Raw genomic sequence first — 15,248 nt, 5'->3', positions numbered from 1 at the left:
TTTTTAACTGTCCAGTGAGGAGGGCGTGTCTTTTAAGTACAGTCTGCAAAGTGTTGGCACTGAGATGTGGCGTCAGCGCCATAGTTGAAGCCCCTAACGTTGCGGTCAGCAAGTCGGCTAACATCCGCCATGTGCCGTCTTTCAGTTGCGAGAAGCAGATCATAGAATGGTTGAAACTGTTGCCCCTAACGTTGCGCCACGGCGTGTGGTTCGTTTATACCTCGTGTCTTCTCATTAAACTTTTATCTCGCGAATATGTTACTGCAATCCGCAGCGGGAGCGTTTCTATAAACTTAATTTAAACTTACGTTTTACACCGTGCTTTCTTTCCCTTATGAACATGCTTGTATGCTTAACTCGCTCCGTTCTCAATTGTTTAATTAATTTTTTGCTCTTAGCTGTTCGCGACTCTTCCTCCATTTCCCCCTACTTCGTTCTTTTATCTCGCGAATATGTTATTGCAATCCTTAACGGGAGCGTTTCAATAAACTGATTGAAAATAGTTTTGCATTTACCTTTTTAGTAAAAGGCGAGCTTTTAAGCCTGAGAAATCAGCCCGTAAATGCACACGTTTAATTGCACATGTGTTAATATGTATGCTTACACAGTACTAAAAGACAGTCAAAAATTAACGTCATTTACCTTCGTTCCCGCGTGTGACTCGTGCTGTAAATCTCTTCCTTGTTTTTAGTTCACGTGATTATGTAGGAGGCGTGATGACGCGATACGTGACTCCGCCTCCTCCATTACAGTGTATGGACAAAAAATATGTTCCAGTTATGACCATTACGCTTTGAATTTCGAAATGAAACCTGCCTAACTTTTGTAAGTAAGCTGTAAGAAATAAGCCTGCCAAATTTCAGCCTTCCACCTACACGGGAAGTTGGAGAATTAGTGATGAGTGAGTCAGTGAGTCAGTCAGTCAGTCAGTGAGGGCTTTGCCTTTTATTATTATAGATACATATATACCCTAAGTTCTTGTCTATAAGCCGCGGCTTATCTAAGGAAAAAAGTTGTGAAAATGAAAAAATAGAATATCGGCTTATACAGTAATCCCTCCTCCATCGCGGGGGTTGCGTTCCAGAGCCACCCTCGAAATAAGAAAATCCGCGAAGTAGAAACCATATGTTTATATGGTTATTTTTATATTGTCATGCTTGGGTCACAGATTTGCGCAGAAACACAGGAGGTTGTAGAGAGACAGGAACATTATTCAAACACTGCAAACAAACATTTGTCTCTTTTTCAAAAGTTTAAACTGTGCTCCATGACAAGACAGAGATGACAGTTCTGTCTCACAATTAAAAGAATGCAAACATATCTTCCTCTTCAAAGGAATGCGTGTCAGGAGCACAGAATGTCACATAGATAGAGAAAACAATCTCTAGCAAACAAATCAATGGTGCTGTTTGGCTTTTAAGTATGCGAAGCACCGCGGCACAAAGCCGTTGAAGGCGGCAGCTCACACCCCCTCCGTCAGGAGCAGGGAGAGAGAGACAGAGTTTGTTTTTCAGTCAAAAATCAATACGTGCCTTCGAGCTTTTAAGTATGTGAAGCACTGTGCAGCATGTCGTTTCAGGAAGCAGCTGCACAAAAGATAGCAACATGAAGATAATCTTTCAGCATTTTTAGACGAGCGTCCGTATCGTCTAGGTGTGCGAACAGCCCCCCTGCTCAATCGCCATACGTCAGGATCACATATAGTCAGCGCAAGAGAGAGAGAAAAGTAAGCAATCTAGCTTCTCAGCCATCTGCCAATAGCGTCCCTTGTATGAAATCAACTGGGCAAACCAACTGAGGAAGCATGTACCAGAAATTAAAAGACCCATTGTCCGCAGAAATCCGTGAACCAGCAAAAAATCCGCGATATATATTTAAATATGCTTACATATAAAATCACAATTTAAATGACCGCTACGCGTGCGTGTTGACTCGGCGACGCCCAGAGCAGAAAGAACGCGCTCCGGCCGCTCCAACCGCGCCATGCGGGGAGTGAGAGAGATGCCAATATCTCACACTCTCTCCCTCCTTAAAGAAATTAAATGGGTGCGAGTGAGACCACTGACCTCCCTCCCTTCTATTAGTTATAGGTTATAGTACGTTCGGCTTATCCATGAGTCTGGCTTATCTATGATAAGATTTTATTTAAAAAATTCGTATGATTTTTGGTCTCCGGCTTATAGACAAGAACCTAGGGTATATATATATATATATATATATATATATATATATATATATATATATATATATATACTGTATATAGTCCAGAGAGAGAGAAATATTCTCTTTTAGAGGAGGGAAAATGGAACATCATAGAAATACACACTATTAAGAATATAGATGCAATTGGAATGCTGTTATACATTTTTTTTGGCTAAATTTATTAGTTTACTTCAGGATGTGTATGTCATAGTATCCAGCTGGGTCACTTAATAAACACTATACACTTCCAGTCAGATATTTCATGATTTTGATAGAAATTGATACTTTTTTATTAAGATACTATTAGAATGATCTAATAATACAGCCAATACATTACTAGTGTTGCCAATGGCTATTAATGCTTAAAATGAGTGATTTTTAATTTATTATTCACATATGACTTCAAAACCTTCAGTGTCCTAATGTTTGCAGTGGTCTGCTGGAGCCTATCCCAGCTAACACATGGCGCAAGGTGCGGAACAAACCCTGGACAGGGGACCAGTCCATTGTAGGGCACAGACACACACCTGGGCCAATTTAGAAATGCTAATTCACCAAACCTGCAAGTCTTTGGACTTTGGAAGGAAGCCCACAAAGCCATGGGCAGAACACGCAAACTCCACTTGAGGAGGATCCAGGACGTGAAGCACTACCACTGCACCACCGTGATGCCCCTCAACTGCTATAAAGAACATGGACATTTTTGGGTGTGTCCTAACTTTTGACTAGAGTGAAAAAGGATTATTGTAAATTTGTGATTAACTACATTACCTTCAAATTAATTATCTAGACATAAGGAGATCATTTACGCTTTTATTCAAAATGAATACTTAAGCCTTATTTATTAATTTAAACAATTATTTCAAAGTACTTTTTCCGCTGTTATCCATTGACCTTCTATTGCAAAAGTGCCTGAATTACAGTACATTAAAAATAAACAGAAAAAAGGAAATAAATTATAATAATGAATCATATACCTTATTTTTTCAAATAATAGTCCAGATTTATTGAGATTATAACTTGTAAGTTAAATTTGTCTGTACAAATTCATTAATCAAAAGCATACTTTGTATGGTAAATACTAACCTCCACAGATTTCTCCTGTTTCCTCATCCAGACATTCTCTGTCATCACATTCACAGTATTTTCCATAAATCAGCCCTCTGTCATCAGCATTGGCACACATGCAGCTTCCGCAATGACATGTGCCTGTGGACCAGAAGAACAAATGGATATAAGCTCCATGTGTCATTTATCATTTTGTAGTTACTGTATTTCAGCAATGCCTGCTTACTTGAAATAACATCCTACTGTCACCCATGTTAAGGGCAACTAATCCAAAACACCAATGTCAATTCCAATTCTTTTCAGTATGCTGTTTGGTGTTTGCAATATCTCAAATGCAAACTGTGTTCTTGTTAAGCTTTTTATTGTTAAGGACAGTGTCTAATACTAAAACTCACAGTCCTGTCATCATTTGTCTGACAAGTTATTCTCAACATATAACTACCTCTGATTATACTGAATACATGACATCTGGTTAAGCATTCTCAATTGGAACTGTCTTTGAATAGATTTAGAAAAGCTGCAGATTTTATAGGATTATAATGCACATCATGAACTAAATAAGTAATTTATTATATGGTATGTTATATTACTTGTAAAATTAAAATAGAAATAACAACAAAAACATGCCAAATAGTGTATTATGTAATAAAAGTTCTATGTGTATAAAAATCCCCAAACAGAGGAACTTAAACGAACAAAAAAGATGAAAGGGAAGGTCATAAAAACATTTTAAATAAATACAGGTCAGAACAAAGACAAAGGTCTGGACCTACAGAAACAGAAAACAAGGTAAGATTAAAGACCAGGGAAAAGTTGACAATCTGAAATAAAAAGTAAACCACACAAAGCAAGGAGGCGGAAGAAAATGACAAATATGAAGACAACCAAAAGCAGGGGTGAGTTATCTGTCTGTCTTGTATTTCAGAAGGAAAAAACTGAAATCTTAGTCGTTAATAAAAATGGAAATACTAAGAGTATTAGAAATAAACTTGATCCCTTAGCATTAAAAAGTCAAGGCAGAAGTAAAGAATTTAGGTGTAATCATGGACTCTAACCTAAACATTAAATTGCATGTTATCCATAATACTAAGATTTCAAATTAAGTCATGGTTTTGTTTTTAGTTGGCTAGATAACTGTATTGTACTTCTACCTTGTCTACTTAAGAAAGACATCAATTAGTTGCAGTTAGTCCAAATGCAGCAGCAAGAATTCTAGCCAGGAAAAGAAAATCTGAGCACATTTCAGCAGTATTAGTATCATTACATTGGTTACCCACGTCCTTTAGAATTGACATCAAAATACTACTACTGTAGTGTAAAGCCTTAAATAATCATACTTCCTCCTATATTTTGGAATGTCTGTCCACCTCCAAACCAAGTGATAACCTTCCAATAGTAGCCTTCTTATAATTTCAAGAGCCAACCTTAAAAGAAGTGGTGTGGCATACTTTTACTATTATGCACCACAAATTTGGAACACTTTACCAACTGAGATACGCCACGCTAATACTGTGGAACATTAAGAAATTCCTAAATTTCCACTTTTTAATTTTGCTTTTTTGTTGCTTTAATTTAGTTCTACTCTTAATAACCTAGATATGCCTAGAATCATCATTCTCTTCAGTGAATCTGCAATCATTATTAATCTACACTTTTCTCTGTTTACTTTTCCGGTTCTTCCGTGGTGGGGTTAAACCCTGGAGGAAAACCTAATGCAGTCTAGAAGAAACCTGTGCTTTGGTAAAAGATTTGTTTTTCAGCAAGACAACTATCCAAAGCAGACAGCCAAAGATAAAAATTAATGGATTAAAAACAAAAAAATGAATGTCCTGAAGAGGCCAAGTCAGAATCCAGATCTTGATCCAATTGAGAATGTACGGTATGGCTGAACTTGGAAAAGGCTGTTAAGTCATGATTCCCTTACAGCTTACAAGAGCCTTAGCAATTTTGCACAGATAATGGGGAAAATTTGAGGTGTCCAGATGTATAAAGCTAATAGAGACCTGAACACACAGATTCAAGGCTAGAATGACTGCCCAAAGCGCATCTACTAAATACTGACTTAAAGGAGGTGGAATACTTACGTGATCAATTATTTTGTATTTTAAATTTGTAATTAATTTAGACCACTTTGCAGAGATCTGTTTTCACTTTAATAATAGTGTCTTTTTCTGTTAATCAAAAAGCCAAGTGAATACTTTTTATAGGCACTGGATAGTTGTGTACTGTATATATATATACTATATATATATATATATATATATATATATATATATATATATATATATATATATATATATATGCAGCTGGAGATCCACAAAGGCAGAAGATGAATCACGTATCATAAAGTAGTTTTTATTCCTGAGCTTTCAGCCCCTGCCAGGTGCGCGTCATCAGAGGATAATGCTTTGACATACAAGAATCAAAGGCAATATATAGCAAAAATTATGGAGGGGTTGTGTGGGTGGGGGTTTTGGTCTTAGGTCAGTGTGCTTTGTAATGAGGTGGGGTTGGGAGGAGTATTGGTTGTAAATTTTTTTTTTTTTTTTTTTTTTAATTATGAACATGTTCTTCTTAAGTTTGTATTTGCTGGGTTTATGTCCAAATGTCTGTTAATGGCGTTTTCGTTTGAAAGCCAAGATTCAGCCAGCTCTCTGGCACTTTTAGTACTGGCCTTAAATCTTACTTGTACACTGTCCCAGTTGAATGTATGTTCAGTTGATTTTGTATGCGTATAGATCAGTGATTGTGAGTCCTTACTTCTGATGGCATTGCGATGTTCCTGTATACGTGTTGCGATTCTTTTTGATGTTTGTCCGATGTATACCACTGGGCAAGAACTGCATGGATTGCTATAAACTACACACACATACATACATATATACACATATACAGTATACATATATACATATTGTGGGGAACAGCCCAGACACAGACAGGCAGACGTCATTTTGTTACCCAACACACATTTATTTACAAGTTTATTTACAAATTTCATTGCTCCACAACCCACAGATTTCCCAAAGTCCAGGCCAAACCACTATGCCTCACTCTTCAGGCCGCCTCTGTGTCTCCTCCTGAGACCTTGTCCAACTTCTCTCCTGACTCCAGCCTCCTTGTGAAGGGAGGCAACCCCTTTTATGTGCACCTGGATGTGCTCCAGGTGTGCACCGGCAATCTCCCACTGACACGCCCCAGTGTGGCGGAAGTGCCGGCTGTATCCCCGGAAACACTCCGGGTGTCCCCACACATCTTCCCCCCAGCACTTCCGGTTCCGGGTGTGGCGGAAGTACTGGGGTCCAGGAACCTTCAGGCATGGGGGCGCCCCCTGGCGGTGACCACAGGTTCCTACAGGGCTGAGCTTCCAGGCTCTGTACCTGTAGCCCCCAAAGCAACCAGGGCGGTCACCCCCTCATGGTCTGGAGGAGGCAGAAGTCTGCATGACCATCATCATCAAGTCCTTCCGTGAGAACCCTAATTACAAAGAGGACTATTTCATTTATGTTAGGTAGAATGCCCAGAGGGGACTGGGCGGTCTCGTGGCCTGGAACCCCAGCCGTCTGGAGTTTTTTTTTGTTTTTTCTGTCCACCCTGGCCATCGGACCTTACTCTTTTTTTTATGTTAACTAATGTTGTCTTATTTTATTTTCTTATTTTGTCTTTTATTTTTCTTTTCTTCATTATGTAAAGCACTTTGAGCTACTTTTTGTATGAAAATGTGCTATATAAATAAATGTTGTTGTTGTTGTTGTACATATACAGTATACATATATATATATACATATATAGCATATGTACATATGTAATTTATTCTATAAATAATAATATCACCTTTAAGTCTGATTGCTTGTTATCCCTTTTATTTGTCATTTTTCTAATTCTTAATAATGTACATACTTAACCAGTATAATATATTTAACTTTTTGAATGTAACAGCTTGTATGTATAAATTCAGGAACTTCTGGTAATGATACTATTTTGTGCTGGGCCCCAGGCTTCTGCTTTTACTCAATCCCAAAGTAGGATATTATTACTGATTTCTTTAACTGATAGCTAGCAGAACCCCAATTATTCATACTAACTAAGGGTAAACATCATGTGCCTTTTCATTGTAAACACATTTCTTTGCCACCTGTAGAAGTGTTTCAGTACTCATTGTGGCACTTTGTTACTTACTATGGCTCTAAGAAAGCCACTCTCAACATTTATGAATATTCTCCTTATGTATAGCCACGGCTTTTTGATGATCGTTGCCAAAGTTTTAAAACTGACAGGTGAACAAAAGATCTTTGTGTTCATACCAACTAGTTTTAAAGGGTATTAAACCAAGAAAACTTCTTACAGTATTTACTCTTTTCTATATTCAGTAGGATTTTGTTGCATCTTCCTCTGGATTAAGGGTTCCTTAAGTGCTGTCGTTCAGTATACTTTATTTAGCTCAGTAACATCCACTGCCACATAGCAGCTGTCTAGTTGCTCTCTAGACTTTCCGTAGGTGTGATGTTGATACTGCGCAATGTTCTTTTCTTTAGTACAGCTGCTGGATATTTGTATTTTTATTTAATTTACAAAAAGGGAATTATGTAATAGGGAGGCACGGTGACGCAGTGGTAGCGCTGCTGCCTCGCAGTTAGGAGACCCGGGTTCGCTTCCCGGGTCCTCCCTGCGTGGAGTTTGCATGTTCTCCCCGTGTCTGCAGGGGTTTTCTCCGGGCGCTCCGGTTTCCTCCCACAGTCCAAAAACATGCAGGTTAGGTGGATTGGCGATTCTAAATTGGCCTTAGTGTGTGGGTGTGTTTGTGTGTGTTCTGCAGTGGGTTGGCACCCTGCCCAGGATTGTTTCCTGCCTTGTGCCCTGTGTTGGCTGGGATTGGCTCCAGCAGACCCCCGTGACCCTGTGTTCGGATTCAACGGGTTGGAAAATGGATGGATGGATGGAATTATGTAATAGCTATTACTTCTGGTAACTAATGTCTTCCTTTCTTGTAAATACTATGAAAAAGTACCTCTCAGAAAGTCACTTGAATGATTAGTAAACTTTTTAGACAGCTGGATGGTTAATGGGGCATGAAGTGAATGATTACTTGAATGCTTAACTAACCTTTAGTTGATGTCTTGGAAATGAATCCTAATATGGGTACCTGCCTTCTTATTGTTGAAAACTTCAATAATGTCAATGTTGCTCCCTAACTTTACTTATAAAAACTGGTTCAAACATTATCTAAGTAAACATTGCTCACATTTTATTTTAGCAATGTTGCGAGAATACATTCCACAATAAAACTGGTTCAACTTGAGTGACTTTCTTGTCACACCATTCATACACAGTATTGTAGCATACAGTAGCATGAGATAAAATTCCCTAACTATACTATACTATAAATAAAACAAGTAAGTGAATAGACAGAAATAATTTGAAAGAGTAATAAATACTGTACATAATAACAACAAATAATAAAAAAACAACAGTATTAACAAGTGTAACAAATATACTGCATATAAAATACACTAGTAGGAGTAGATCTGAGGTCAGTGGGGCAGCACAGGGTTTAGTGCTCAGACATCCAAGGGGTAGAAGCGGTTGCAGATCCTGGCTGAACTGGTTCAGGTGATACAGTATCTTCTGCCAAATAGAAGAGGGATAAAGAGACAGTGGGAGGAATGGGAGCATTTTTTCACAATGCTATATACTTTTTGGATACAAAGCTTTATAAAGACAACTTTAATGGAAGGAATAGAGGTCCCAGTGCTCTTTTCTGCCGTGTGCACTATCCATTGTAGGACCTTCCAGTAAGAGACACTGCTGTTGCCAAACTATACAGTGATGCAACAGATCAAAATGCTCTCGATGGTGCCCCTGTAGAATGTGGTAAGGAAGGTTTGCTTTCTTCAGCCGCTGAAGGAAGTGAAGAAACTGCTTGGCCTCCTTGGCTATAGAAGTGGTATTAACTGACAAAGTTAGTTTTAGCTGCCTGGTGCAAAACAAAGGAAGTTGGTGCTATTGACCAATTACATTGCAGAGCCCTTGATGTGCAGTGGGGTGTGGATGGCATGGGCCTTCCCAAAGTCAAAAATCATATTTTTTTGTCTTCTAAACATTAAGAGAAAGATTGCTATACTTACATCAGTCTGCAAATTATTTATTATCATTCTGCAAGCTGTCTCATCCCTACTGCTGATGAAGCTTACCACTGTTGCGTCATCTGCAAACCTAATGCCAGTGTTACAGCTGTAGTCAGCCATACAGTTGTGAGTCAGTAGAGTGAACAAAAGTGGGCTGAGTACACAGCCCTGAAGGTAGCACCAGTGTTCAGTTTAATGGTATTGGAGACTGTGTTTCTGACATGGACTTTCTGGGGTCTCTCTGTTAGAAGTTCAGGATCCAGGTACATAGGAAGGTGTTGTAGCCTAACAGACCCACCTTTCCTATGAGCTTCTGAATGGCGATAGTCTTGAAAGCTGAACTGAAATCAATGAAAAGCATTCTAGTGTCAGTTTCTCTTTCGTCCAGATGAAAAGTAGATAATATTACATTTTCAGTGGAACAGTTTGGATGATAGAGAAACTGGAGAGGGTCATGTGATGTGGAAATTTCAGCTTTCAAGTGGTCCAAGACTAGCTTCTTGATGCACTTCATTATGACAAGTGTGAGTGCTATAGTATGATAGTCACTGAGGTAAGAGACAAGAGACTTCTTCTACATGGGTATGATGGTGGTGGCTTTGAAGCACCTGGGGACGACTGCGTGCCTGAGGGAAATGTGGAAGGTATTTGTAAAGATAATCAGCTGATGGATTGCACATTGCTTGAGAACTCAGCCAGGCTTGTTGTTTGGTCCAGAAGTGTGGATTGACATTTAACAAAGTTCTTCTCACATCAGCAGTGGACAAACACAGTACCTGTTCCTTCTGAGGAGGGATGGACTTCCCTGCAGGTGTATCATTTAGGTAAGCATATGGAAGGGAGGCATCACCAATGCAGACATGTGGTGTGATCTCCTAGTCTGTGGAGGCTTGGATTATTTGCCATACGTACGGTGTGTTTTTTGTGTCCTAAAGGTGGTTGTGATTTCAAATTTTCTTGCCATCCTCTTGTTTAGCTTCTATGGTGCCCTGAGATAGGCTTGCCCTCCCTGACATGAGTGCTACCTTGTCACATAATCTAAAGGTAACATCATAGTCCTTTAACAGTACTTGTACCTCCAGTGTAATCCAAGGTTTTTGATTTACTCATGTCATGATGAGGTTTGAGACAGTCACATCATCTATGCACTTGTTAATGTAGCTAGTGACTGATGATGCATACTCTTCTTAATCAATCTGATGGTCACAGGTGTTAGCTGCTTTAAACATGGCCCAGCCTGTGTGATCAAAATAGTTCTTCAGGGCTGAAATAGCTGCATTTGGCCACACCCTGATTTGTTTGAGAATTGGTTTGGACTGTTTAAGCAGTGTTCTGTATGCAGGCGATAGCATAATGGAAACAAGATCAGAAAAAGCAAGATATAGATGGGGTACGGCATAGCAAGCATTGCGAGAGTTTGTAAATACAAGGTCAAGTTTGTTCTTTGCTGTGGTTGGAAAGTTCATGTGTTGATAAAAGTTGGGGAGAATGGTCTTCAAGTTGCAAAGATGCAATTAAAATCTCCATCTACAATAATAAACTATCTGGATGTATTGTTGCAGCTCTCTATCATTTCTATAAAGTACAATCAGAGTTTCTTTAGAATTAACTCCCAGGGGGGTGGAAATGGCAAGAATAAAATTAATGGTAAACGGCACTTTACAGTTAGAGCAATGGCTTGGCTCTGCAGTGTTTCTGCACCAATCGTTGTCCACACTAACACAAAAACTGCTTCTGTGCAACTCTGTTAGATCAGAAAGTAGTCAGTCCCTCCAAATGAATGGACGTATCAGGGATGTTATTACCCAGCCATGTTTCAGTAAAGATCAGAATGGAACAGTTCCTCATCTCTTGCTGGATTATACATTGAAGTCTGAGGTTATCCAGCTTAGTGTCTAGTGCAGGGGTGTCGAACTCCAGTCCTGGAGGGCCGCAGTGGCTGCAGGTTTTCATTCTAACCATCTTCTTAATTAGTGACCAATTTTTATGCTAATTACTTCTTTTAATTAACTTGACTCAGGCCCTTTAGTTGTTTCTTTTTCCTTAATTAGCAGCCAAACAATAATGAGACACAAAACAAGCTGCCACATCACACAATATCTGAAAATAAAGAAAGGTGATGGTCTCAGTAAGGTTGATCTCTCAACTCACCAAAACACTTTGACAATGTTCTTATAAAAAACAGAAAATCAATAGTTTTGGAAATGTCTGCTGTTGCAGAACAAGAGCAGCAACAAGCTGTGGAATTAAATAACGGGTTTAATTAACATTAAGCATCAGCTTCTCATTACGAAACTGGTTGGAATTTGAAGCCCCAGTTTAACCTGGTCATCTGTTGGCTCGTTTCACATTTCATTTCTGTTTGGCTGTCATTTAATGAGGAAACAAATCAATTCAGAGGACTGAATCCTTCTAACATGGCTGTTAAAATAAAGGGGAAAAGGTGAATTAGCAGTGCAAACTGGTCACTGATTAGGAAAAGGGTTAGAATAAAAAACTGCAGCCACTGTGGCCCTCCAGGCCTGGAGTTTGACACTTGTGGTCTAGTGGGTGAACAGTGAAATGTTGAAAAGCAGTACAGAAGTAAGCATCAGCCTGACTGGATTATTTTCTACCCTGATGTGGACACCAGCTTATTTACTTTGCTTCTGTTTCCATTCACATCATTTATGGCGGCTGTGGAAATTACTTTCTATAGCTTATTCATGTGATGCCGTGTTCTTGCAGCCTGATCTTTGTAGAATGCCATGACTGCTCAACTGATCCCTTGATGCCGTGCAGTGATCACTGATATAAAGCAGTGTATAGTGTCAGTAGGTGTTCCCCATAATATAAGCAGCACAATCCATATGAGAGACATAATGTAACACATTTTGAATTTATATATATTTGCTTAGCAGATACATTTATCCATTTTGAATTCTTTGGACCCAGAGAAGCTCCTGGCCTCTGCACATACTGCAATCTTGCCAGACTCTTTTCAATGAAAGAGTCCTGTAAAGAAAAATAATATCTATCATATGAGTTGATTATATTATTTATTATTAATATCTAACAATAAAAATGTTTAAATAATTATCTAACTATCTAGTTTTAAAGTGCAAGGAAGCTGGATGCTACACTCAGAGTTTCGTTAATAAAAAGAGCACCATCTGGGTCAGTTTACAACTTAGTTACCCTTCTTTCTTGTTTATTTAAAAGTTCATTTGTGCAGTCCTTGAAACTGGAGAAAATGTTGACAAAGCTAGACTGGGAGAGTTGTGCCCGAGGTGTTTCATTGGCATGTCCAGGGCTACAGAGCAACAATAAGAGGAAGCTTGAAAAGGCAAGATCACTTTTTGCCATATTACATCCTGAAAATACCAGCTCTGTCTCGGTGGCCATAAATTAAATACGTCGTACTGCTATGCAGACGATGAGCTGGCTAAGAAGAGAATCAAGCATAATTGCAATTTTATGTGCTGCCTGAAACTACATATCTAGCGCTGTCAGGTTGTATGGTTTGCAAAGTCACATTTATTTGCTTTTTGTTTATGGAACTAGTTATAATATTTAATCTCTTGCCTGTTCTGGTGCTCTGATTGCCTGGAGTTACAGATGTAAAAGGAAAGGGGAAGTATTGAACTACAGCAGCAGTTAATCCTGACAGTGTTATAAGAGTGTATGATTTGGGGCATTCTTTAAAGGTCTACATAAAAAAAAAAAGAGTATAAAGGGGAATCGAGTCACCTTAGGACTATCACGACAAAACAGTCTGACAAGTAACTTTTGAGAGTGCAACAAGCTTAACTGCTCCAAATTAAAATACCTAATTAATGTGCAAATTTTTAATTGACATACATCAATAATTCCACCTATTACACCTTAAGAAAACAATACGGTAACTGCAAAAACCAAGAATGTTGTATTGGAAGGAAAATAATTGTAAGGTTGCCAAGTATTAACATTTCAAGAAGGTTTTAAAGACTTCACTGTGGCTTAATAATGTACACTTGTTTGTGTTTGTAATTTTCCTTTGCAAAATAACTCAACTAATTTACTGTTGACATTTCTCTGACATGGAAATATACTGCTACAAGAAGGCAGGTAAGAAAAATATTTTTAGCAACCAGGGGATAGACACGAAGCAAAGCAACGGGTCAATACCAGAGAGTGAGTCCTACTTTCAACTAAGTCTGAAATGCTAATCATGTAATAAAAGTGAAAAAAAACACTAGCCAGGAGTCAAGAACCAAAGCAATCTTTCAGAAAATAAAAATCAAACACTGACTTGTCGGTTTGCTTATACTGTATATCTGTAATGGCTTCAGGGTTGTGATTCCAACTATTTAAAGTATTGTACATCTGATGTCACTCATCGTACACTTTCAGCTACCCACATGTAGCAATGCTGTATCATCCATCCATCCATTTTCCAACCCGCTGAATCCGAACACAGGGTCACGGGGGTCTGCTGGAGCCAATCCCAGCCCACACAGGGCACAAGGCAGGAACCAATCCCGGGCAGGGTGCCAACCCACCGCAGGACACATACAAACACACCCACACACCAAGCACACACTAGGGCCAATTTAGAATCGCCAATCCACCTAACCTGCATGTCTTTGGACTGTGGGAGGAAACCGGAGTGCCCGGAGGAAACCCATGCAGACACAGGAATGACTATAATTTTTTAAATATATTACAAATATTCAAGCCTTCTTTAGCCAGCATTTAAGATTCCCAGGAGCTGCCACAAATGATGAGGTGAGTGACATCATCAGGATTTCTCTATGAATGGAGGTACCCAGCATCCTTACTCACTAGATTTAGCACATGTTCAAAAATGTCTGCAGCTATAGTCCAGTTTCTGGTTTTGGTCTTTTAATAATCTCAGTTTGAATTCTGCTTTGTTGTTTTTGAATTTTAACTATTGACCTTCTTCCTATATTTTCCTGGTTTTGACTTTTGTCTGTCCCTGATATGACTTTGGTCCAGATTTAAGACTTTTGAATGTCCATGACATGACTTTGCTTTGGTCTAATTTTACTCGATCTTTTGCTAACATTTTTCTCACGATAATTCTTTGGTTTTTCTTCATGCCCATCACAACTAGCTACACTTACTAGCACTGATGAATTATACTAATAGTGAGGTAGGAAAACAAGTGTCTGAACAGTTAGATTAAATTAAAAACAACTTTGTAGCCAATCATAATTCATTATAAAAAGAACTCCGACACACTATAGCAGAAGCAGCTATAAAAGATTTAACCTCTAGTGTCCCATGGCAATACTTAGTTCATACATTGACAACCTGATGAATGTGTGCACTCTTTTACATTGTGCCATGGAACAAGATGCTGCATTTTCTTGAGCTGACACAGAACTATGTTTTAAACTACAGAGTCAGGACTACCACTGCTTGCCATTGGATTCCCTCAGTTGATGCACTGCAAAAAATGAAATCTAAGCCAAGTGAAAAGTATTTAAAACAGGACATTAAATCTAGTTTTCCTTATTGTAAGAATAAATTGACTTATCCAAACATTTGTATTTACAAATATATAGCTTACTTTAAAAAATCTTGCCAAGTAAATTTTGCTTACCTCCCCATATTTCATTTTTGTCAAATACAAGCAAAACAACTCCCATTTAAAGTTTTTTGCCTAGTTTTGGAATATGCATTTTTTCGCAGTGTGATACTTGGAAGCAGAAGTCTTTATCAGGAAACCAAAAAGCTCAGTAACCTTTGGTGTCATACCCTTTAAGATCGGTTTGAGGTAGGTGAAAAGAGATATGGCAGACTTATATCTCATCTCAGAAATTATCCATACACAAATAGAATAACATTTCAGAAACCATATACAAATAAGCT

The 15,248-nt window shown here is 38.6% G+C and overlaps 1 protein-coding gene across 1 annotated transcript in view; it reads right to left on the bottom strand.

Moving 5' to 3' along the window:
• Positions 1 to 15,248, bottom strand: part of itgbl1 (integrin, beta-like 1) — a 684,868-nt gene that overhangs the window by 419,529 nt on the left and 250,091 nt on the right. Inside the window, exon 4 of the mRNA XM_028799973.2 lies at positions 3,289 to 3,411. Coding sequence (XP_028655806.1) covers positions 3,289 to 3,411 — 123 coding nt within the window. The remainder of the gene's footprint in view (positions 1 to 3,288; positions 3,412 to 15,248) is intronic.

This window comes from Erpetoichthys calabaricus, chromosome 4, assembly GCF_900747795.2.
Source record: "Erpetoichthys calabaricus chromosome 4, fErpCal1.3, whole genome shotgun sequence".
In the NCBI taxonomy this organism is placed as follows: domain Eukaryota; kingdom Metazoa; phylum Chordata; class Cladistia; order Polypteriformes; family Polypteridae; genus Erpetoichthys; species Erpetoichthys calabaricus.
The sequence above is the reverse complement of the archived record's forward strand: the minus strand, read 5'-3'. Positions and strand labels throughout refer to the sequence as shown.